The sequence below is a fragment of the Amblyomma maculatum genome, chromosome 2 (genome assembly GCF_055883805.1).
Source record: "Amblyomma maculatum isolate TAMU_Amacu chromosome 2, ASM5588380v1, whole genome shotgun sequence".
Classification (NCBI taxonomy): Eukaryota; Metazoa; Arthropoda; class Arachnida; order Ixodida; family Ixodidae; genus Amblyomma; species Amblyomma maculatum.
Window position 1 is genome coordinate 91004260 of NC_139345.1, and position 26241 is coordinate 91030500.

General features: G+C 47.7%; 1 protein-coding gene across 1 annotated transcript in view; it reads right to left on the reverse strand.

Moving 5' to 3' along the window:
- The window catches only part of ClC-a (chloride channel protein 2), a 108719-nt gene that overhangs the window by 26338 nt on the left and 56140 nt on the right, over positions 1–26241 (reverse strand). Inside the window, exons 3-11 of the mRNA XM_084594731.1 lie at positions 15546–15677; positions 14617–14745; positions 13324–13457; positions 10351–10428; positions 9650–9728; positions 8211–8336; positions 2586–2670; positions 2391–2492; positions 1593–1677 (exon numbers count right to left, since the gene is read on the reverse strand). Of these exons, the coding sequence (XP_084450857.1) occupies positions 1593–1677; positions 2391–2492; positions 2586–2670; positions 8211–8336; positions 9650–9728; positions 10351–10428; positions 13324–13457; positions 14617–14745; positions 15546–15677 (950 nt within the window). The remainder of the gene's footprint in view (positions 1–1592; positions 1678–2390; positions 2493–2585; positions 2671–8210; positions 8337–9649; positions 9729–10350; positions 10429–13323; positions 13458–14616; positions 14746–15545; positions 15678–26241) is intronic.

Consider the following 26241-nt stretch of genomic DNA (forward strand, 5'->3'; position numbering starts at 1 on the left):
TTCATATGCCTCTTTTGGTTCTACTTCCGGTTGCATGACGTCAGATCCTTGACGTCACATTAATTCACTTCTTGTTTACCCATTTTAGTCTTCGGTACTTTCAAATTGCGCGCCAATCCCTTCTTTTGCCCTTTTTCGGTTCTACTTCCAGTTGCGTGACGTCACATCCTTGACGTTACCTTAATTGACTGATTTAATTTAGTATTTGATACATTAAAATGTGGCGCAAAGCAATTGGCTAATGAGACCATTTTCGCCTTTACTTTTACATTTTTTGCCTCTAATTGTTTACCTAATTAACTTATTGGCCTAATTATTTTTTCGGCATAAACATTACCTCATCCTTTATCGATTGCCACCACTCACTAACCTCTACCACACTTCTCAATTATTCACAACTTCTGCGGACACAACTTTGCGGACGCGGTCTGCGGACAGAAATCTGTGAATATAGCGAAGCAATGTTCTCGCGTAAAAAAAAAAAAAAAAAAAAAAAAAAAAAAAAAAAAAAAAAAACAGCATGCAGATATCCAAGCCCCCATCCACAGGGTCTTGAATATTTGGGAGCTGGGATTTAAAAAAATCGTATGCAAAATCTACTACCCCATTCGAGCTGAAATAACGTTCACAAAGTAGCAAAATATCGTCTACGTTATCTGATAAGTGATTCAACATCGGTACTTGCCTAGATTTTCCGAAATCGAGAAAAAACTGCTCTCGGTGGCGTGCACAATTTTCGCAGAATAGAGTCGAAAAGCTATTTTGACATGGTGCGTCATCTGTCGAGCTGTGAGACAAGCTCCATTCCGGCCGTTGGCGCGCTTGCCTTGCTGCCCGACAGATGACGCTCCATGTCAAAACAGCTTTTCGACTCTCCTGCAAAAATTGTGCACGCCACCGAGAGCAGTTTTTTCTCGATTTCGGAAAATCTAGGCAAGCACCGATGTTGAATCACTTATCAGATAACGTAGACTATATTTTGCTACTTTGTGAACGTTATTTCAGCTCGAATGGGGTAGTAGATTTTGCATAGGAATTTTTTAAATCCCAGCCCCCAAATATTCAAGACCCTGAATAACAACCACGTACAAGTAATGCCGAAAGTTGGGCGAGTTGGTTAACATTCATGATGGAAAATACTGCGAAGGTACATGAAGGACGGCAGGAAGTAAGACACGGACAAGCGCTTGTCCGTGTCTTACTTCCTTCCGTCCTTCGTGTACCTTCGCGCTATTTTCCATCATCAACCACGTACAAGAAAATTACCCAAGAGAATCGCTAAGCCGTCCTCACTTGCACGTTGTTTTTATATGCAAAGCAGAGGAGTATCAGCATTAACCGGACGCAGTAGCACTTGGTGTCCGAATTTCTTTTCTCACCGGACGACGATTGATAGCATGAGTTCCAGAACACGGCCTATGGTCCTAAAAACGCGAGCGAAATAAACGGGCACTGGCCACGCAAAGATATGACAAAAAAGCCGCGCTCGTACACCCATCAAGGTTTCAAATGAGCAGTTTATTATATGCATGAGATACCCAAGGTATAATTAAGGAGTAAAGCCAGTTAAAGTACGCTGTAACGAAGCTCACCTCTGCTGCCATGAACTGCCCGAGGCCCTCGGGAAAGGTAGCCGATGAGATGAACACAGTAATTATAAGTGGATACAGAAACCGACTGAAAAAAAAAATCCAGAAAAAAATGTAGTTACATTTCCATCCTACGTCTATACACGAAGACATCACGCAGCGCGCTTATGTCAAGCGGGAACAACAACCGTTGTTGTCTGAAGGCGAAACGCAAGCAAAGCCACTGTAACGAAGGGTGGAATAATATAGAAATTCCAAAATCTATTACATTTCCTCGGCGATGACGTCAAAACTGCGTATGGGGTGACGACTACGTGAATTTACTTCTGAAGAACGTCCTGTGACGTCTAACAATGCGACCTGATTATGCGCAGATTCGAATTTTAGCCGGCCAATGACAAAGAAGGCGATGGAATAATGGAATAACTTTCGGATTGAATGAAATCGTTACATTATTCCACCCAAGGTTTCGGTAGCCTTCAAAAAGCGCCAGGTAACCGAAATCGACCCAGAGTAATCGATCAAGGCGCGGATAGCAGCGCAGTGTTCCTATCGCGCGTCACACCAAAGTATGCTAATAAAGGAAAAACAATAAAACAATCCAAATGCTCCGCAGTACGCCAATAGCACAGCGTTCAGTCAAGGTATTTGTAGCAATGCAAACGGGCGTCACTTAGCACATTTCAAGTTAGACATGCGAGCCTGCGACAGCAGTCAAAGTTCAGAAGCGGGACGCGAGTTGTTGAGTTCCATAAACAGAGCACACAAGGAGGAGGAGGACGCATAAGCAAACATACGTACTTCCTCTGCAGGAAGGCACTCATGCGCTTGTGTTTCCGGTTGAACAGCACAACCCTCTTGTGCATGTACACGAACGTGGCGCCCAGAACGCCACAGGCTGCACTGTAGAAAATGCAGAGCGATGCTCAGTCGAACGCAAAAGCCCTAAGGGTAGAAAACTGCTGAACGCGCGGGAGGGAAGGCGGCGAGGCTTACCCCATCACAGCGTAAACGACTAGTTCAACGAGATCAAAGGGAAAATCCATCCGGAAGTTTGTCCTGAATACTGCCGTTATCGTATCTGTGAACGAAAAAAAAAAAAAAAGAAGATTGAGAACAAGGAAGAGCAGTTATAAACATAATATTTTGGTTTGACTGCTACAGAAGTGCGCAGCAAGGGGCCAGGCATACCACCATACCAGGCAAAACACCCGCGTGGCTATAAAACAAACAAACAAACAAACAAAAAAAAGACTGGCAGAGAGAGAGAGAGAGAGAACTAGGCATAACTCTGCTGGGGCAGCAGGAGTACGGTTTTGGGCTACAACGCCACAATGGCGTCGAATGGCAGAATGCGTGTTTATTGTCCCTTTGGCCGATTGGCAACGGATGCAAAACTAAATAAACTGCGGTTTCTTTTTTGCTTAATTAACAGAACTTCAAAACAGCTTCCGCATTCCGAATTAACTTGATATCCGATGCACAGTTGGCCGCCGAATGGACACACTCGCCCACAGCAAAATGTAAGAAATCAATAATTATATCCTCTCGCAATGTGCGCCTTCGTTCGTGATGCGTGTTACAGAAAAAGCGGTGGCGACACAGCTTCCTGTGCCGCCGCATACAGCCAATGTCGTGAAACAATGAAAGGGCGGCAGCGAAGGTAGACCGCCACGCTTGCCGTGAGGAGCGTACAATTTGCACTTAATTCGTGGGCCCAGGATGTCGCCCCCACCTGAGAGCCACACAGGACCCACCTGCCCTAATTCACATCAGGGGCAAATAAAGTTGTTTCACTCGCTCTCTCAAGACGGCGTGGAAAAAGTAAGAGAAGCCGCGACATCATTGATGCCTTTGTGGCCCCATCCGAGTGACACAACAAGCCACGTTCGGTAAGCGTAAGTGGAGCTGTATATAGCTGAGCGGTGATGCAGTAATTAACTTGCGCGACACATCGGCAGTTGTAGTAAGCAGCACCCGGCCGGACGTCGCAGACCCCAGCTGGTGCAAGATCTATACAACCGCCTCTTACACAAGAAGGCAAGATGTGCGTGTAGTCTTCTCGGCAAGCTGTTTCTATCGGCTACTGTAAATGTGCAATAGGAAAAAAACTATATATGACTCCCGTTACAGATACAACTGAAATGCCAACTAGAGACGAAGGAATAAGTAGCGAAAGAGAAGGAAAAAGAAAAAGCGATAAAAAACGAAGCAATGAGTTTTATTGGCTCACTCGATACTCGCATTGGTTGATCGCATGCAAAACATGCTGTCATTTTATTTCCACGTTAGTATACGCAGTACGACAATCTACCGAAGAGGACAGACATCAGGACAGGTTGAAACACAGTCTGCAAGGTATGAAGCTCTATTATAATTTTATTAAGCTCTCACGAGGTGCCCTTATTAAAGAGCCATAAGCACCTTATTTTAGTAGTCGCGTTTTCTTCTTCCTAAAGATGCGACATTAGCATACATAGATCGCAGCGTGGCATTCGCATGTGAAAGCTAAGCACATTACATCAAATTTCATCACTGATGCCGTTTCGGTTTCCCAGCGGGTGACACCTCTCTCTCTCTCTCTCACACACACACACACACACACACACACACACACACACACACACACACACACACACACACACACACACACACACACACACACACACACACACACACACACACACAAAAAAAAAAAAAATAAAAAATATTAGAAGAGTTCAACGCTGCTGAACCGAATATTGAGCGAAAGCAATAGCTGCGAGTGACCGAGCGTTTTTTATCTTCTTCTTCTTCTTCCCCAGCCCACACATAAAGCCTCGCTTTAACCAAGCCGTATGAACGTGTCTTAGTGGCCTATAAGGGTAAAGTGAATACCAGAGTCCTGGCAGGCTGATTCCGTCCCATGTGAAACGAGAGACCCAAGTTGGCAGCTCCTGCCAGCTTGGTGGTCACCGCCGCTCCACGCTGGCGGCTCAAACTGCGAGGAGCAGTATTGCTTTCGCAATAAAATCTGCAGTAGCGATTCTAATGCACTGTAACACATAAGCCAGTCAGCCTGCCTCAAGAACAGGTCCGAAAACAAAAAAAAAACAAAAAAAAAAAAAAAAAAACAAATCAGCGTTTTTCGCGAGCCTCGATCACGTAACCATAACGTAAACATTGTAGGCGAACACTGCGGGGCAATCTGTGTTATTGAGGTTATTTTTGTACAGTAATCCTCAAAAGGCTAAACGAGCCAGCCCTAGCAGAGGTATGATCCCCAGAACGCAGTGCGGCAAGTCGCCACCGGTGCAAGGTCGGGCCAGAGGGGACAAGCACGAGTCGCCTATTTGAAGGAGCGTCCAGTACGCATGGGGCAACAAAAACATTGGTGGTGGCTTAGCTTGGTTAAGCCTGGATATCAGAAGCGAAAAGCTTCGGCGATGCCGTGGCTTAGCTAGTGGTTCCTTGGCGTAGTTTTGGCTTACCTTGTTGTTCACGGTTGCACCTCATAGATACTCTATGGCTTATCACGGTAAAACATTGATTACAGCCGTACATCTCATAAGATTAAACTTTATTCCGATTCCACATCATCATTATCACCGTTACGCTTCTGTGTAGACATAAACACAGCCCGGTGAATGCGCGACGGCACCGGCTAAAGGTCAACCGGCGGAGTCGCGGCGGCGGTTGCAGCGGCAGCGGCGGCTCCGACCACCTGCGCCTCTCCTGTGACGTCACCTGGTTTGCGCATGCGCAGCTGTGGCTTTTATTGCGAAAGCAATACTACGCCAGGTCTAACCGCTCAGCGAAAAATCGCGAGCATGGCGCTGACATGCGGTAGCTGGCAGCTGATATGGCTACGCACTAACTGGTCGTAGGGTTGCGTGACGTTATAATGGCTGGAGCTGCCAACTCTGGTCTCTCCTTTCATAGGGGAGGGTGATAGAATCGGCCTGCTAGGACCCTTGCATTTCATATGGCTTGGTTAAAGAGAGCTTTATATGTGGGCTGGTAGCCTCCGCTATGGCGTCATACCTTTAGAGGCGGAGCTTAAGTGTCCCCCGTAATTTTAAAGAAGAAAAAGTTACCTGCCTGAATTTGGTTTATTACTCATTGACTTTCAGTAGAGACCCCATGCATCAACAAGTGCAGGGGAAATGAGGGGCTCCTTATTATATACTCATAAAAGAAGCCAGCTATCAGCGAAAACAGTGTGTATATATATATATATATATATATATATATATATAATCTCCTATGCTCTCCTTTGCTTGGCTGATTGTTGGCATCTTTCATGCGTGTATAAATTAGTGTAGGCAGTTAAAAATAAATAAAAAAGCTATCTCCTAGCTGGCATCGCTAGTGAACGCAATTAGTTTGGACAGATAAAAATGAATGTATGAATGAATGAAGCCTTTATTTGAAAATAAAAATATTATTGCACAGTCTGCACCACCAAACGCACAAAGGGCTAACTCATAAGCACATAAATAGAGTAAATAAACAAACGCAATTAAATAAACAGAAAAGATAACATTGCTCAGCCCAACTAGCAAACACTGCAGGAGTATAATAATAATTGGTTCACAGGAAGGGAAAGGAGCAGTATCTGTCACAGTACTGTCTGCGGACACCTGAACCGCGCCTTAAGGGAAGGAGGGTGGGAATGAAAGTGGAGAGAGAAAGAGGAGCCGTAGTGGAGGGCTGCGGAGTAATTTCGACCACCTGGGGACCTTTAACGTGCGCTGACATCGAGGTGGCTCAGCTCCAGAGCCAGTATATGCCCCCTCTGCGGGGCACCCAAAGCCGACTTTCATCACATCCTCTACATGTGCTCTCAGCTCCAGCCACCCCGCAATTTGCAACTAACAGACATAGAGCAATGGGAGATCGCGGTGTCCAGCTCGGACCCAGCTGCACAAAAGGAGCTGGTGGGCTGGGCTCTAAGAGTCGCTGAGAGCCACAAGCTCCCGGCCACCCTACGCGATATCGAGCCGACCCATCAAAACAATCAATAAGGCTCAAGATTCAATAAACGTTTTCACCACCACCACCAGCAGGCCCGTGCATTTTCTTTTCCTTCTTCCTACAGCCACAGCCACAACAATAGCACACGGACGCCTCTTCGTTCCGCCTCCATCGAAACACAGCCGCCGAGGTCGGGTTCGAACCCGGGTACTCCGGCACAGTAGTCGGGCGTCTTACCACTGCACCACCCCGGCGGAAAGCAGCAAAATTTGAAAATATTTTACGTGCTGCCAGAAATAAGGTCTACGTCAGAGGCTTAAATCTTTTAAACGGCAGCATTCTTGGGGCGCAGCGGGGCCGCAGCTCTCTATTTCTCCACAGCACTGCAGAAAATACAGCACGGGTTTCAAGGCACGATGCAACACACCTCAGCAAGCGGGCGTATCTCGCGAGCAGCGATCCATTTCGCAGTTGCGGCAAAAACAGGATGACCACAGCTCGCTTCGTGATGGAATGATAGCGTTTTTCGCAACCCATGCAGAGGCAGAGGCGGCATACTTGCGAGACCCGACGCGAATGCTGCTTCGCGTTTTCCGTTAAAGAGGACCCTGGCGTTTTTCTTTATTTCCTTTTTGTCAAATGCCCATACTCTCGGACAGAACACTCCGGTTAAGGTTCGCCGCGCAGTAAGTGGACGTTTTCGATCACAAAACGCAGATGGCTGGAGCTGGGCGAATCGTATGACGCGGAGAACATATAGCAAACAAGCAGTCTGCTAGCCCGGCGGGAAAAAAGAACATCAACCTGACCGAGGGGACGAGCAAAAAATTAAAAAGCACGTGCAGAATCTGCATTGAAGTAATGTGAAAGCACGGATGCTGCTTCTGGTTTCTTCTGGTTCCTTCTAGTTGCTTAATTCACTTTTGTTTACCCATTTTAGTCTCTGGTACTTTCAAAGTGCGCGCCAATCCCTCCCTATGCCCTTTTTCGGCTCTACGTCCGGTTGCGTGACGTCACATGCTCTACATCACATTAATTCACTTCTTGTTTATCCATTTTAGTCTTCGGTACTTTCAAATTGCGGGCCAATCCCTTCTTATGCCCTTTTTTGGCTTGACTTCAGGTTGCGCGACGTCACATCTTTGACGCCACCTTCACTGATTTAACTACTATTTAGTATTTGGTACATCTTGACGTCACCCTAATTGACTAACTTTAATTAACTATTTTATTATTTGATACATTCAAATGTGGCGCCAAGCCATTGGCTAATGAGACCATTTTCGTCTTTACTTAACATTTTTTCCTCTAATTAATTACTTAATTAACGTATTGGCCTAATTATTTTTTCAGACAAAACATTACGTCACCCTCTATCGATTGACAGCACTAATTAACCTCTACCACTTCGCAATTACAACTGCTGCGGACACGATTTTGCGGACGCGGTCTGCGGGCAGAAATCTGTGAACATAGCGAAGTAATGCTTTGGCATTAAAAAAAAAAAAAAAGAAATCCTTGCGACGAAATAAAGAATTCTCAAACTTTCTCTGGGGAGGCGGAGGAGGAGGAAGTAACGACAGCCGCAGTGATCACGACACAACTTGCTACACAGCGACACCATTAGCAAGAGCAAGGCTGCAGCGAGTGGGACTTCCTTCGTACCTTGTTCCTTGAGCCAGACTCCCAGCAGCTGCCAGACGAGGGCGCCACAGGCGGCGGCGAAGAAGCCTCGCCAGTAGTTGCGCACCGCGAAGAACACCGACGTTACCTCGATGCTGAACAGCACTCCTGCAGATGAGAGGGGCGCATAAATAGTTTCTTTCTAATGCTGCCGCTGTTATTGTCCGGCAGGTAGTATGGGAGCGAGAGAAGGGAGAAGAAAGAAATGCACAGAACTACCAGCTAAGAGGGCCGAAACACGTAGCTAAGAAAGGGTAAGGACATGACAATAAATATGTAGCCACAGACATCAGGATGAAGTGTAGAAAAAAAACCTCGAGATATGTAGCCACAGAAGAAACTTACACGTGTCGACTTATGCACATCTGATTAAAGTCATACGTTAGCTATATGGAAAGCACAATGCAAACAGCGGTCGCCGACCGCGACTTCGACAAGGAAGCTGAAATTTCGGCATCTTCACCGTGAACACACTTTTCTATGTGGTGCCCGGTTCCTTCATGCGTACTGCAGCTATGTACTGGGTGTTTCAGCGAGAACTTTAAAAAATTCCTAAAAATAGAGGGTACGACACAGAAGAAGAAATATTTGCAGAAACAAATTTCTCTCTGCCATGACGGACACAATATGCTGCAAAATCCCTGTAATTATAATTTAATAAAACCCAGTAACTAACATTTTAATTATCGCAGTTTGGTGGTTAGCCCCAAAGGAGCCGTGAACGAGCTGATGTCATATAAGTTTTTGAAACGAATAAAAACTAATTGTCTAAAACCCTGAAGCGCGAGGAAATCCGACGGTTTTTTTTTTTTTGTACGAAACCGAAACTAAGCACTAGAGAGGCGGTACAGAAGCGACGTCCGGTGATGACGTCATGCCTTGACAACTGCGCCAAATTAAAACTGCCTGCTCAATTGTGACATATTGTGACCTTTAATTTGCTGCACTTGCTCTTGGAAATAACGTTCTTAAAAACAAGATGAGAGGCAAAATAACGTCCGTGACGTGGCGCAATACCGCTTGTTCAGGACTTCTAACTTCTCACTAAGACAAAGCATCCAACTGCGATAATCAATCAGAAAGTTAGAGGGTTGTTTTAGACAGAGGTGTTCTGCACCATATTGGGTGCGCACCGGCAGACAGTTTGTTCCTGGAAATATTTCTTTTTCTTCCATTCTGAACCCACTATGCTCAGAAATTACTGAAAGTGTTCCGTGAAACACCCGGTATATAAACAACTTAGATGACGACTGAAGTAAACCGGCTATCCTACGTAAAAGCGCTTCTTCAGAAAACTCCTCCTACCCTGGGTTCCTGCACTGTCCTGCCAAACACAACATAACTGAAAATAAATGAAGGAAAAAAAAAAAAAAAGAAGATAGTTCGCAGTGATTGCGGCTCGAGGGATGGTGTGGCCGTACCGCCCAGCGGAGCAGCGAAGGTGCAGGCGACACCCACGGCGCAGGCAGCGGCGAGCATCTCGCTCGTCCGAGACTCGTTCTGCACGGTGGCGGCGACGAGACGGGTGCAGCCCGCGAGACGGTGGAGCAGCGACCACCAATCCGCGGGACAGATCGAGGCGAGGGAGCGGGGTGTGAAATGGGAGAAAAAAAAAAAAGGAGAAACGGAACCAAGGATGAAATAAAAAGTAAACACAAACGAAAACAGAATGGTGCACTTCGGCACGAGGACGAACGAAAACAGGTAGGCAAAAAGAAAAAAAAAGAAAAGAAACGCAGTTACGCGGCATGTCCTAAAAACGAGACCCTCCCCTCTCTCCTCTCCTCACTCTTTCTTGCATCTCTCAGCATTTTTTTTCTTTTCACTCCTTTTAGCCTTTCCCAAAAATTCATCAATTCATGACGTATATATACCAACGCATCACAGACGAAGACACTACAGCAACACTTCAGACGTACGCTCAGAGTGGAACAGTTACTGCGCTCCCCCAAATCTTCGTAACGTAACCTGATCTAACCTATAGTCCAGTGTGCATAAAGAGCCCAAGGCGGCGAAGAAAACTAGGGAGTTATTACTCGTTAGCATCCACCGCCAGACTGTTCCCCGCATAATATCCCAAAGAATGCGCACTGCGGCAAGAGAGAAAGCGTACGCCACTCACCTCGTAGATGCCCTTGAAAGAGGCCACGATGCGGCTGAGAACCGTGGCTATCATACTTGATATGTGCACAAATGGTCCCTGCGGAAAAGGTGATGGCGGAGTGAAGCGTTTATGCTGCTCGGAGGTAAAATGAGAGCACGTGCAGAGATGCAAGCACGTGCAGAGATGCAAGCACCGATCATATAAGATGACCGAATTACTAAGAGTCTAACTAAAGCAGCGAGAACACAGCCACAAGTAAACAGATTTTAACGAAACAGTTGCAAATATTTTACGAAAAGGCGAACAAGCCGACCTTTATTTATTTGTTTATTTTTTGCCCGCAACGCATGGGTGTTCCTCTCTGTGATCTGTCACATGTGGCATCGCCATTGGCACTAGTTGTTAGAGATTTAGTTTACCGGGCTTTGCGTGACTGCGTACTTAGAGGAATAGCTGGTTTACATTACGCATGCAGAAAACGCTAACGTAGAAATAGCTTTAGCATATGCACGCGATTTTCAAGAGTTATAGCGTTGCGGATTTTGCGTGCTTAGCGTGAAAACACGGCGGCGTCCTTCCGGGAGAGAGTCACTCGCTTCAGCAGAATAAGAAGCCGTCGAGGTCTTTTAGGCACTTTTAATGATGCCCGCTGTTGTTGCTGCCTTTCGCTACCACTAACCTTGCTTCGATGTCGAAGTTGAGGCCCAGTGCAGTTCTGGAGGTACGCTCTCGATTCTGGCCCCTCAAAGCCTAATGAAACCTAAATCTGCTACACTACCGTCTGAAACTGCACAGAACGGTGCATAACGGATAGGTAGGTGATGGAGGTTTGGAGCTGTGCGATGATGTTTAATGCGTTTCAACAATTTGGTACGGCAATCGACATAAAATTCACGAAAATATTTCTGGTGCTACAAATCGTCTGAAGGAAAGTATACACTTGTTCTAGCGGTTTGAACTTTGCATTCATTTTACTATAGACGTGCCACCAGGTTTACGTTTCTCACTGCACAGGGTTTTAGTTGCCGACGCATTCCTTGGGCATTTTTTGATGGCGGAAATGAGTGTTACTGTATTAATTGGCTCTGAAATAATCTGACTTGTAATACCTTTGCCATTCGACAGCAGTAGGAAGAACTGAGAAGGGTATTGCGCCTCCAAGCAAAGCAGATTACATTTAACGGTTTCGGAACGCTTACTAAAACTATATTTGGGGATAAGCACCTTGCGGCACGCTAACGTAATTTTCCTTATTTCCGCAATCACGCTAAAGCTGTACTAAACATCTATATTAAAGCGATAGTGTTAAAGGCCTCGTTACCCGGAAAATCTGGCGTCGGTGTTAAGAGCAAGGAAATCACCGAACAGAAGTTAGCAGGTGCCATAGTCGTGCACTGACTGGTAGTCGGGTTCTGTGACGTCACGAGACTACATCGCACGACCGAGTCGGCAGGCACTACCAACTCGCGATTTGCCTTTTAGATGGAAGGGTGAGATCGGAACCCGCCCTTCCAGGACCCTTCGATATCTGCCTTGGACACGTACGCTGCCCCTATGGTACAGCTGGTTAAAAAGGGAGTTTATATCAATTTGTCTTAGCTCAGTTTTAATCATGGCACTACGATTAACTCATTCACATTATCTTTATCCAAACTGAACCTCCCGCGACCACAGTATAAGGTTTGCTATAGAGATGATCAGTGGCGCACGAAGTGCGCTAGCGTGACGGTCGCACGAACAAAGTGCGCTGTGTTATATCGGCGTCACTTATAAACTCATTAGTCAGGACAACAGGTGCGTACATAAACGAACGCCACTATGGCTAAGCGAGTTCCGCTGAGCCAATACGTTTTCCGTCGATTTGGGACGCTAAAGCCTCATGAAACCAAATGAATGCTTTCCAATTTTATGGCAGTCGTAGCGAATGTCAGGCAGAGGCGAAATACAATGTCATTCGTGAGCCGGCCTTATTATGGCCAGCTTCGAACAGCCCTTCCATGCACTCGGAATTATATGCGACGTAAGCGTCAGCCTCATCCATATTTCCGCACCTGATAAACGCGCGCGCGTCGTCGACTCCACCGTTTACACAGACCGTGCGACGAGAATACAAACGACAGAAGACATTAAAGGTCTATTCACACTTGCGACTCGCGAAGGACGCGCGGCCGGAAGTCGCATGCGACCAGTGTGCAACCGATGTTCACACTTGCGAATGCGACTTGGGGTTGCTTTCCACATCGTGTCTACCTTGACTGTTCAACACATAGCGTAAAGCTAACTTACGTCCACGTCAGCTGAGCCGCTGATTGGCTTATCGGTGTTCAACACATAGAGTAAAGCTAACTTACGTCCACGTCAGCTGAGCCGCTGATTGGCTAATCGGTTTGCGACCAGCAGTCGCGCGACTGGAAATCGAGCAGTGTCCGAACGGCCCGCGGCAGTCGCTTTTCGACCGATGCGACCATTTGCGACTGTCGCTTTTCGACCAAAACGGTCGCGCGACCGCTGCGAGTCGCAAGTGTGAACGAGCCTTAATACCTTTCTGTCAGGTGAGGGAGGTGCCAACGACTCCTTTCCGTGCTGATGCAAGACCCCGCGTTTTCACCTGTGCTTGCGTCACACGCAAACAACAACGCAGCGGCCAATATGGCGACGACCGAGGGGAAGTCTTATTTGTCTTACTGGTCTCATCAGTTTCTTCATCTCGCATTCCTGGAATCGTTCATTATATGCGTAGATCGCTCGTCTTAATGCTGTAGTGAGGCAAACTGCACGGAATGGCAGCGTGGTTTTGACCTGCTGTTCTGGAGGACGAAATACCACTCTTCCCTCGCCTAGGCGAAGAGTATAGAGCCCCACTTGGCCCATGCGATCGATCGATCGATCGACGCCGTGCAACAGGCGCAGCACCAAAGTAAAAAAATAAAAAAAAAAAAAATAAAAAAAAAAGAATGCTTCCCTAACGTGGAGAAAAATAGTGAGGCCCACCTCTTTCCCCAGCGGCAGTCCGCTGCCCAGGGTGCAGGTGAGCCCGATGATCTTGGCCACCAGGGCCCGGAAGGTGAGGTACTCCTTAAGTACAACCCCGCGCAAAATGGTCTTCATCTCGGGGATACCGGAGCCTGAGCAGCGGAAGGGAGAGGAGTGACGGCGCTCCATCTGTGAAAAAGTCTACACAAAGTACGCATTTCACGCTATTTGACGGACAAATGCTGCATCTGCGTGATTAGTTCCCATTTTGCTTCCTCCGGCGTGTTCCGGTACAAAATCCAATCGACATTTTTTCAAAAACAATGGACAAAGTCAATTAACTCTCGCCCTAAAGTCTGAAACGAGGCCGTCACGGAGAGCGACTGCCTCGGACAGGCTGTGGTCCCGGGTTGGAGCCACGGAAAAGGACGAATTTTTCTTTAAGCATCTGTGAAAGCTGCGCAGCTTTACTTTGCAGCTGTATGGCTGCACTCAGGTGAACGCTAATGAGTAATCACTCCCTTATTGCTACTTGCGTTATATAAATCTGTTCAACTGGCACATTAAGAATACCACGAAACAATACCCCGACTACAAGAAAACATCAATGGCACACGCAGTAGCTCGAGACGGCAGCAGGATGACCAAGAATAGCGATCCGCAGTTACGCCGCAGTCCGCGTTTGAGTGGGTACACGCATGACACCTAAATTTGACAGCAATATCCTGTCATTCGCTCTATACTTATTGAGGACGGGGCGAAACTGCAACCCCCTAGGGGAATTGTCCTATGGGGCAGCTGGCAGTATATGCGCTGATTTTAATGCAATCTCAGCTCGGTAGCTTGGCTGGCGCCAAAAGACGGCAGGGTCCCAGCGTAGGTGTAGAGCCAGTGCGCTAGCTAGTAGGGGTATACGGAAGAAGGAAAAAGTACGGGAGCTGCAGGGATAAGTTAACGTACACACGCAGCATGCACAAGCAACGTTTTGTCCGTATTATCCACGCGTACTAAACCAGCGTGGGCCGTTTTGCGTATCGAAACCATTTATCTGACAAGGCGACGCGTATCCTACGCGAACGCAGTCAACTTGCCCAGCGAACCCATAAATAAATAAATCTAACGTGTGATGCGCATCCCACTCTGCAGTGTTATGTGTCTCTCTTACCTCTCCTTCGTTCGTGGACGCTTGCACTATAGCCCCGAGGGGTCGCATACCTATCAATCCTTTAATAACATAGGTCCAGGCAGATTTATTGTTATCTGTATTTAATATTTAAACGAACAAACGATATACAATAGATGCGTACATACCTATTGCTTGCGGCGCTACGGTGTGAGCAAATCCAGATGAGAATAATATAAGTAATACTGGGAAGAAGACCCAAACGACGTATTTCAATATTAGATTGTCCGTCAGATCTCTGTGCAGCCATCTTCTTGCTGGAGGAAAGGAAACGAAGGAGGAAAAGGAAGAGTGAACAGGCGCGCGTGCAGCGGAACTCCAAGGCAAGAATGAACGCAGTGCCGACTTGCACCTGAAGTAAGGCCAAATAAGACGGCAAACACTAGCAAAGCCATACACAGAGATCGTGCCAGGCTTCAGTTCACTACACATACGTAGTTATACTTCCGCGATTATCAACGCTCCTGTGCTTCCTCTCTCATAGATCATCTATTCTGCGGTTTCCATACGGGATACGTTTAACATTTAAATGTGCGATTTACAAGGGCTGAAGGCGAGACGGCGAGGTAAGAACTAAGCTAAAAAAACGTCAGAGGTGTCCAATACAATTGTATTGCACTGTGTCGAAAAGAAGAAAAAAAATACGAAGAGAGAGAAAGCAACGTTCACAGCAAACGCGAAAAGAAAATATAAATACGAATGCTCGGATCAAGCGAGCAGTAACTCTGACCGGAATGCAAGTCATACTACCTCAAAACCTGATTACACTAGGTATGTACTACAAGTATACATCAAATGCCCGAGAATCGGAGCTGCGCGCGAGTCTTGAAGAAAGTTGAGAGGTGATTGAGAGCTTGTCCGAGGGCACGGAGAGTCTAAAAAGCATGCACTGAAGTCATCGAACGTTCTTCCTTATTCGCCTTCACAGCATATGCAACAAACTATACTATGCAGACGCACAGTCTGGTGAGGCGTCTCGCGCCGGCCGTTCCGCTCCAGTCTCACCAGTTATATAGCCTGTTAACGGAAGGTGGAGGAGGGGAGTCTGGAAACGTACTTTTGAGGAACATAGAGATGCCGTAGTCCATGGAGAAGCTGATGAGAGACGAGATGACGCCGAGGAGGATGAGGAAGACCCAGTCTTCACCGAGGCGCGCGAACGTGTGTTTCCAGATGCTGGACAAGAAGTCTGCCGCCACGATAAAATAAAGAAGAAAAAAAAAGACATACGGGTGTCATAAGAAAGAAAGGGCCACACATTGCACTAGGTGTTACAGTGAACACTTGAAGAAATTCCCCAAAATACGAAATTCGAAATAGAAAACAAATACTTACCAGGAACAAACGCTCTATCACGCCGGATGTAACTATAAACTCCTCTAATCATATAACTCATTTACTAAGCACGAAAATATTAATTTTTATGTACCCTATTCGGTAAGCTTAATGCTAAGGGAAGTTCCAAGTCATGGGTAAGACAATGCATATTAGTTTTTCAAACGATTAAACACTCATCACAGATTCTAACACTGCAATCAAAGCCTATGACAACGGTAAGGTGTCAAAAGAGGCCGGCAAAATTCTGCAAGCAGGCAAGGAGAACGTACCCAACGACCTAAGTCAAATAAAATGGGCACCCTCCCATAGTGGACTCGCAGGGAACGAGATCGCCAACGAGGTCACCCGAGGACTCACCCACCGGGCCCCAGCGCGGGCAGTCTACTCCCTGACCAAAAAGCGAGACTTAACCACATACAGAGAAATTCTAGAACACTACAGAATAGCCAGGAGAACCCCTCCCCCCCCCCCCCCCCCCCCCTTTCCATAGATCTCTCACAAATAAGGAAGAAGCAATCTGGCGAAAACAGCAGACGGGCACCTTCCCAAACCCGTATATCCTACACAAATGGCATCCTGAGGTGCACTCTTCCAAATGTAAAAACTGTGAAGGCATAACTACCCTAAATCACATGCTCTGGGCTTGCTCAGCGCTAAACGGGATACATGGAAATAAAGAGTCATGGGAATCCTCCCTTCACAGCCAGGAAGAACAAATCCAAAGGCAAGTCATCCGCCAAGCCCGGGCCGCCGCCAGAAGCCAACTGATTCCGGCCGACGTCTAGGGGGGAGATAACCGGTGAAAGGGGGCGCTGCGTCTCACCCGATCATCCATACTCTCTGACGGGTGCAAATAAAGTGCTTTCTATAAATGGAAGAACTGTTCCCGCACCAGAACGTAACTGAGCGCAGTAGACGCACAGGAAGTTCGGTGGAAACACGATTTCCTCTGACAATCTGTTGCAATAGTTACTGCACCAATTTCGAACTTCACCTGTGCCACGTCATGTATACAAGCGCTGTCAAAAGCAAACTGAAAGCAATATCAGGGAAAAGAATTAATGTTCCCAGCCCTCATTCCTTGCATTCTTGAATAGTTAGATACCTCTTAATTGTGACTGTAGGAATTGCCCAAGCCACCAATAAATTTTGACTACTACGCTTTGGTTTCAAAGAAATTAAGATTTTTTGACAGAGTCGCCTTCCATTTACTTTTTGACGTCGCTTCGCAGCTAGGGTGTAAGGAAAATGACAGTCACTGACGATTGTGTGGGAGCTATTCTTCAGAGCGACGGAGCAAAAGAAAGTGCACGATAAGACACAGTGGCGAATATGCAGTTCGAATTTTGCGCCATATTTAATGCAACACGTCTTTCTGCGCGTCTTAATGTGCTCAGTTTCGGTATCATGGAAAAAATGTGGCCGGATTTCCTGACATCGTTGGGCATTACCTGCTTTCAAAAGCTGAAATGGCAAGCCTTGTGAACGGCTTCGAACAACTCCCCATTGGCACTAACCCCTGAACTAATTAAATTGGCAATTAGTGAGTTTCAGTCCATTAGTTATATGAATAAGAAAAAGCGTTTAAAGTAAAAAGCGGGTCCACTGTGACCGAAAGTGTGTTTCTGGAAGTCAAAATCAAATCAAATTGGAATTTTATTCACCCTTTTTTCGCATACAAGTTCCATTTCCTGTCAAACTACGCATAGAATTCTTGTTGCCTCTATTTCGAACTTTCTATCTGGTTTTTAGATTTTCCGCATCTTGCACTTAAACAAGCTGGCCAATTCCCTCACTTGAGATGAGCCATATGCACCAAGTTCCCCTTACAAAAAACTCTCCTCTCGCTTCTAGTATTAAGTTGAAAGCCTTTGCAACAGGCCCATTTCGGTCATTCATACAAAAAAAAAAAAAAGAAACTGCCTAGTCCAAGTGAGTTCACACGCATTCCACTGCGCACAGCAGCGTACGCGGCCCCAAGTTAGAAAGAACAACTGTGCCCGCTAGTTATTGCGCTTCGCCAAACCCCACGGTGACGTCGCGGACTGCACCTGTGGCGGCCACGGGGAAACAATGCGTGCCCGCCCGCCTGAACACCCGCACACACATGCCGGGAATGCGGGCATCCTGTCGCTGCGAAAGCGCATTCCGCTGTTCGACGCAAGCTTCGTCCCGACCATTTTGCAGAGGCGAACTGCGTCAAGGAAGGTGCACCGCGCCCGCGACCAGGGCTCCGAACGACGCAGTCGCTGCTCGGCCCGGCGCAGTTCCGTCGCGTGAAGCGTCGTTGCGCGTACACGTACAACAGCCCGAGCTGTCCACCGACACGACGAGCAGGAACAGGACGCCACACCCTTTACTCGCCCGAGCGCGTGTCGGCAAGCTGAGCCATAATTTTTGTCTCGGGTGCGACCGGACTGCAACTGCATCGATCTAGTATGCGTGCAGCTACGATGTAACGAACGAATCTACGATTACCTTCGAAATGCAACAAAGCTGAGACGCCGAACCCAGACTCAAATCCGCCTTCGCATTGTCTTTTCTTCGTCCGTTCTCGGAGGAGTACCTTATACGCTCGTTAGGCACAGCATCACGTTAAAGAATCCAATCACTCTCTAAATTAAATGAGCCGAATGACTTGAAGTCCCGAATCCAACTCGCAAGACGAGGTTTGAAAAGGGACATTTTCTCACCCAAGCGCATATCTCCCCAAAGGCGGCTTCGTCCTCTGCAGGGAAGTCAGTCGCAGCGCACCGCTTGCCTGCCTCGAGCATATCCTCCAGAATGCAGCGCGGAGACAGCGGACCATCGCACGCAAAATGACACCGCATCGGCCGTTGCGTCGGAGCCGTGTCTTCGCGTGCACCGACGTATGCCGTCGTATGCATAGCGACGACGTAGCCGCGCCGATACATTATTCCCTGGACCGCGTATAGTAACCGGAGCATCAATGGTGTGCGGAGGATGTGCTTTCATGCAGACGCGCAGGGACAAAGACCGCATATGGTAGCACCAGCAGATTCCGCCGCCACAAAAAATTACAATAAAATAAAAATAATAAAAAATAAGGGGGGGGGGGGGACACTTGATGTCCGACTCTTAGGCTTTAAAGGTATGACAGCGTTAATGGCTCCAGTTATCCGGCGAAAAAAAAAATAATAAATTAATTTAACTCGCCTCGGGTTCCGCCTTTACCGGTATGACGTAACGGTGTTAGCCAAGTCCTACAAACGTGCCAGCGTGGCCCAGGGGTAGCGTATCTGACTATCGAACGAAGGTTACCGTAGAGTTCGATTCCCGTGTCACCCTGCCATATGCTGTCAGAGCTGGAATCTCCTGCCAACTCGGCCATGTCACGTGACCTTGTCGCGTCACACAAACCAGCCGACCATTCGATGACAGGCAATGTCACCAGCTGCTGCCAACTGTCATGAGGTATGCTGTGGTTTTCCGTTCACAACGGACTCCGTGGGGAACGCTGTCGAGCTAAAAAGTAGGCGAGTCGAATCAGGCGACAGAAAAATGCTCGGAATATAACCAACCATTGTGCACGGTTACGAGAAAGAATTTGACTCAGTGGGGAACCTCGGCATTCATGCGGGAATTGCAAAATCAGGGTGCGGATGAGACATGTGTGATAGTACTGGAAGGTATCTATAAATGGCTGCACAGCAACCATAGTTCTCCATCAAGAAAGCAACAAAGTTCCCAGAAAGAAAGCTGCTTTGCAAGGACACGCGATCTCAACAGTGCTATTCACAGCTTGCTTACAGGAAGTACTCAGAGACAAGGATTGGACATGTGTTAGGCATAATGGAAGATGCAGTAGTATAGTTAGTAGCCTGCGATGGGATTATATAGTGCCTTCCAAAACTCAGAAAACGAACTGCGAATCATGGTTAATGAACTAGACAGGAAAAGCTCTACGGTGTAGGCCTAAACCTTAATACGAAAGAAACTAAATGAATTTTCAACAGCCTCGGAAAAGGACAGCAGTTTACGAAGTGGTAAGGGAATACGTATACTTAGAATAGGTAGTGACCACAGATCCGGACCATGAAAGATAAATAACTAGAAGAATCAGAATGAGATCAAGCATATTTGTCAAGTACTCTCTCATTTCATGAATAGCAGCTTAGCAGTATCCCTCAAGAAGAAAGTAACAGCTGCATCTTACCGGTACTCACTCACCTAGGGGGCTGAAACGGGGAGGCTAGCAAAAAGGGTTCTATGGACAACGCGGACAAGTATGGAACTGAGAACGGTACATGTAACGTTAAGAGACAGGAAGCATGCACAGTGAATCGGGAGACAAATGCGGGTTTACAAGAGTTGAGCTACGGGTCAGTTGGTTGACCATGCTAGACGGAACAGCGCAAAGGAGGAGGTCGCAGACAAAAGAGCACACACACAGCTCTGATCAATGTCCTAACTTAACGACCAAGCGCTGGCCAAGAGTTGCTGAAAGTCTTGTCGAAATCAAGAAGAAATGGGCATGGGCAGGACATGATAACCTGTCTGAGAGTGACAGAGTGGACGATGACGACGACGACGACGACGATAATGATGTGTGTGTGTGTGTGTGTGTGTGTGTGTGTGTGTGTGTGTGTGTGTGTGTGTGTGTGTGTGTGTGTGTGTGTGTGTGTGTGTGTGTGTGTGTGTGTGTGTGTGTGTGTGTGTGTGTGTGTGTGTGTGTGTGTGTGTGTGTGTGTGTGTGTGTGTGTGTGTGTGTGTGTGTGCGCGCGCGCGTGTGTGTGTGTGTGTGTGTGTGTGAGAGAGAGAGAGAGAGAGAGAGAGAGGGGGGACCAACCCACCAACCCGCTCACTGGAGCCACGTTTAGACGAACTCGACAGAAGTCGAGTAGGGTCTCATGTTGCATGTCATCATCATCATCATCAGCCTGATTATACCCACTGCAGGGCGAAGGCCTCTCCCATATTTCTCCATTTAACCCGGTGCTGTGCTAGATGCATCCACTTGACACCTGCGAACGTCTTAATCTTATCCGCCCACCTAACTTTCTGCCGCCCCCTGCTACACTTTCCTTCCCTTGGAAACCAATTTGTTACCCTCAGCGACCATCGGTTATCCTCTCTTCGCACTACATGTCCTGCCCATGTCCATTTCTTCTTCTTAATTTCTACTAGAACGTTGGTAACTTGAGTTATTTCTCTGACCCACTCTGCATGCTTTCTATCTTAATGTTACCCCTACCATTTTTCGTTCCATAGCCCTCTGGGTTGTCCTCAACTTAAGTAGAACTCTCTTGGTTAGCCTCCACGTTTCAGCCCCATAGGTGAGTACAGGCAAGATGCAACTGTTGTATACTTTCCTCTTGAGCGATACCGGTAAGCTGCTGGTCATAATCTGCGAGTGCTTGCCAAATGCGCTCCATCCCAATCGTATTCGTCTTGTTATTTCCTTTTCGTGGTCCGGATCAGCGGTTACTACCTGTCCTAAGTAGACATATTCGCCTACTACTTCCAGTATTTCGCTACCTAATGTAAACTGCTGTTCCTTCCCGAGGCTGTTAAACATTACCTTAGTCTTCTGCATATTGATTTTCAAGCCTACCTTTCTACTTTTCCTGTCTAGGTCATCAATCATTATTTGCAGTTCATCCCCCGAGTTGCTTAGCAAGGCAATGTCATCAGCAAATCGCAGATTACTGAGGTATTCTCCATCTACCCTAATCCCTAACTGCTCCCATTCCAAGTCTCTGAATACTTCCTCTAAACAATCTGAGAATAGTACTGGGGAGATTGTGTCTCCTTGCCTAACACCTTTCTTTATGGGAATTTTGTTACTTTCTTTATTCAGAACTATGGTTGCTGTGCAGCCACTATATACATCTTCCAGCACTTTCACGTACGGCTCGTCTACCCCCGGATTTCGCAATTTCTGCATCACCGCCGAGGTTTCAACTGAGTCAAATGCTTTTTCGTAATCGATGAATGCTATGTATAAGGGCTGGTTATATTCCGAGCATTTTCCTATCACCTGATTGATGGTGTGGATATGATCGATAGTAGAGTACTGTTTCCGAAAACCTGCTTGATCCTTTGCTTGATTGAACTCTAAGGTTGTCCTGATTCTATTAGCAATTACCTTAGTAAATACCTTATACGTAACAGACAGTAAGCTGATTGGTCTGTAATTTTTAAGGTCCTTAGAGTCCCCTTTCTTATGAATGAGGATAATGTTTGCATTCTTCTATGGTTCCGGTACCATGTTGCATGTCAATAAGCAGAAATCCGCCCCTTTCTAGAATTGACACTCGAGAGCCTCCAAGAATCGTTGACAAAAACGAAGAGGCGTCCATGTGTTCTGCACGTTAAGTATCTTCAGGTGGTCGCCATTTCTCCGTGGCCCTCCGGCACGGCACCTCTTTCTCCTCTGTCCGCTTTCAATTTCACCTTCCTCCCTGCCCGTACGGCGCGGTTCCGGTACCATAGAAAAAGTGTGACAGATACTGCGCATTTACCTCCCTTGAACTAATTATTATTAGTTATGTTTGTTTAAAAAAACGTCAAAAGGGCTAGCGCGACAGCCTTACTGAACGCATACAAACTTAACAAAACTTCTAAACGAAGCGGTCCTACAATGCAGCACTGCTCCCGTTACAACGACCTCCTTCACAGCCTCCCGCCGCATGACGGCACGGAGCTAAGATCGCACGTGAGTGAGCACGGACGAGCGGCCTCCCAACCAGCTGCAACCGTTTGCCCGTCAGCAGCCGTCTCCACCGCGGCGAATGCGTTAGCACGTACGTGCGCGCCCAAAGCGACGCACACACACAGCGGTGCGCGGTCGAGCGGCAAACCCCGACGCCGCGACCCGACTGCAGCACCGCGCAATGCTGGCGCAAGGGTCCCTAAAAGCGAGTAAACGCGGCCGGCTGCCACCGGCGTCCGCCGGCTCGCTGTCGAAGCTGTACGCACGGGCGTCACGCTCCGGCGCCTCGGCGCGTTCCACTGATCCGCGCAGCCTTCCCAAAGGGCCACCCGCGCCGAGGTCCTGCCGCGACACGAACGACAGAACCGCACATCGATATGCGCAATCTGCAGCCTTCCCGCCGAACGCGACGCGGCCGTGGATTGGCTCGAAAGGTGCCCATACTACATAGGCCGAAAATGGGCAAAATTCTGTTCGTGCGAGTGTTTCGCGGGAATGCGATCATTGTAGACAGCTGTAAATAGTGCCTCGGTGCCTATCTATTGTCTGCCCGGTCTTTTTTTTTTTTTTTTTTTTTTCACCCTTCCGACTTCTCTTCCGCATGCCCCTCTTAATTACGCTGGCTGCAGATAGGGCATGCGATGGTTACGTGGGCGTTTCCACAGCACGCGCCCATCTTTTTTTCTTGGTTTTGTAAATATCTAATAAACCCTTATAATAACAATTGGTCCTGCGTGGTCTCTGAGCAACATGACTTGCTACTCTTTAATGAACTATGTTCCGGAAATGCAGCTGCCGGTTATTCTTCGCCGGACTAACTCCTTCACCTCTTCTAATTCCTTCTGGTCTATAGAGTTCAGGCTACGATGGCACAGCAGTTTGAACTGCATATAAATTATAGATGCTCGTGCCAGGCTCTGTGGACTAGGCAGTCCTGCGCTTTCCCCGAACGACGAAGCGAAAGACTTCGGCTGGCCTAGAAAGAAGGGTTACAAAAGTTCATAGCCCGATATATATATATATATATATATATATATATATATATATATATATATATATATATATATATATATATATATATATATATATATATATCTCTCTCTCTCTCTCTGTGTGTGTGTGTGTGTGCGTGTGCGTGTGCGTGTGTGTGTGTGTGTGTGTGTGTGTGTGTGTGTGTGTGTGTGTGTGTGTGTGTGTGTGTGTGTGTGTGTGTGTGTGTGTGTGTGTGTGTGTGTGTGTGTGTGTGTGTGTGTGTACACTGCTCTATACCTTCACACAGAGCCAATGTGGTCTCCAATCAGTCAACGGTTATTCTATTCCCTGCCTCCCATAATCACCACATTCAACATAAACAGTTCACAGAGGAGAGGCTCCGCCTCCCAGAACTCTGAAGACGCGCCATCAGAGTGCGACATCTTCCTGCCAACATGTCACGAGAAGACCATAATGGGCGGCGGCTGGCACGGGCGGAAGGCTTGGCCCGCCATTATGACAACAAATCAGGTGTGTTCTACGTGGATGCCTCGGGCCCCCATCCGGGGTGCTGGTATACGGCCGCAGTCGCTCACAACGGGAACATACTCGATGGCCTTACATTCAAGGCCAAATATATAACACACGCTAAAGAGGTAGCCACTGCACTCGCCGCATCAGACCACGCTTCTAAATATATCATCACCGACTCACGAGGGGCTTATCGGAACGTCGCCCAAGGGTGGACCACCTCCTTAGGCTATACAATATATCAAAATTGCAGTCGGGACACGGACCCCGCGTGCCGACATCTCGTCTGGGCTCCTAGCCACCAGGGTCTTGCAGAGAACGAGGCAGCTGACGCAGCCGCCCACGCGCTTTCTCTCCGGTTTCCTCGGGACTCGAATCGGCTGAGGACAGCGATTCCAATCCGGTCTACAAATTCAAAGATATTGTAATTTTTTTTTATCAAAACTCGCATCGCAAATACCCTAACCCCTGCAAAAGGGTTAGGAAAAGCGAGCGAGAGGCTGCTCCTGCGCCTCTTCACTAACACAATGCTGTGCCCGGCAGTACTTAGAAACATTTTGACTCCCAATTCACTGGCCACTGCCAGTACTGTGGGGAGGTGGCTGACACCTACCACATGGTATGGGCCTGCCAACAAAACCCATCCCTTCCCCCCATCCCTAACCCTTCCTGGGAGGACTGGGAGGTGACCCTGCTCGGCTGCTGCGACCTATACAGGCCAAGAGGGCCTTAACGCGGCGTGCGCGGGCGGCGGCAACCGCCAATGGGGTCCCTCACTAGGGTCCACCCAGTATTGTAAGGCCGAAGCCCTTAAGGCTCCGCGCCAAACCTCCAAATATGAAATAAACGTTTTCACCACCACCACCACTACAGCGCAATTCCCTGTACTCCGTTTCGCTTTTGTCTCAAGCAAGACAAGGAGAAAGTTCGCGAACCGGCGCCGCTCCCGTTAGAAGAAAGAGAATTAGTGCACTTTATTCGGCAACTATGGATTAACCGCGCCGATGAGGCAACGTGCTTTTCCCACTAAGGAGGCCAAGCCGCACGCCAAGAAGAGACTTCTTGTCGCCTGCGAGCTGTCCCAACTTGCCTTAACTGCTTACTGCTCGGAACGCACTGGGTCAATTTTGCATTGGAAAAAGAAACAGCGGCCCATGTGGAGCAGCTGCGACAAAAAAAAAAAAGAAAAAGAAAAAAGACACTGTTCCACAGGGAAGCCCTCTCGAAAATCAGTTTGGCCCGCAGGCAGAGATAGATGCGTCACCTTGCTCTGATTATATCGGCAACTATACATGTGCCTAGAAGCAATATGAAAACAGATACTAAACTAGTCTTACTGTTTTTTGTTCTTTTGTTTTCACGTCCCTTGACAACGCCTCCCTCGTGGATAATATATATATATATATATATATATGCACCGAACCGTTTCGCGTTCGACCGCGGCCGCACTGGGACCCAATCCTAAACTCTCCAAGTCGCTGCAGTCGGGACATGCTGCCAGCCAACGCTTGAAAAATGGCTGGGGCGACGACACGGAGCGCTTGGCAAGTTGACAAACGTCGCCAAAGCGGCTAACGCTTTCCGCGCAACATTTCCGTCCCCGTGCCTAGTGGGCATGATTAACTGCCGTCATTTTTAAAGCGAAGGGGTGGGGTTACAAAGGCCACCGGCTCGACAGACGTTCGCTTCGATCCTGCCCCATACACAAAGCGACTCCCCACACACGGCGATCTGTTCCGTCTTAGCTACCCGCAGTAAGCACACCGTGTGCAGCGTCCGATCAAGGCCGCTTCCGTGATTTCCCGCCCTGTCACCACTGCGGGGCGCGAAGAAGTCGCGGCGCCTTTATACGCAAGGTCGGCACGGATACCCGCAGCGCTAGCGAGCAAACTATAATAAAACGCATTGGTAGGTCGCCCTTGGGGGGTCTCCGCTTGGGCGGCTTTGCATCTGAATCACTCGCTATCCGCTGCACGCATCATGACACTGCGTGCACCTCTCTGCTCGTGATATTTCCTTCCCTCAATTTCTATCCGGCCGATATTTTTGTTATCTTTCTTCCTGACGCGAAGGAAAACGAAGCGCGTATGAAGAGCGTCGTGGACGCGACCCTCCAGTGGGAATACAGCGCGGAACCCTACATTTGTCGTGAGAATTTTCGAACTCGTTTGAGAAAAAAAAAAAAAAAAAAAAAAAAAAGAAAAAAAAAACAAAGAAAAAAACAGTGGAGCTCCCC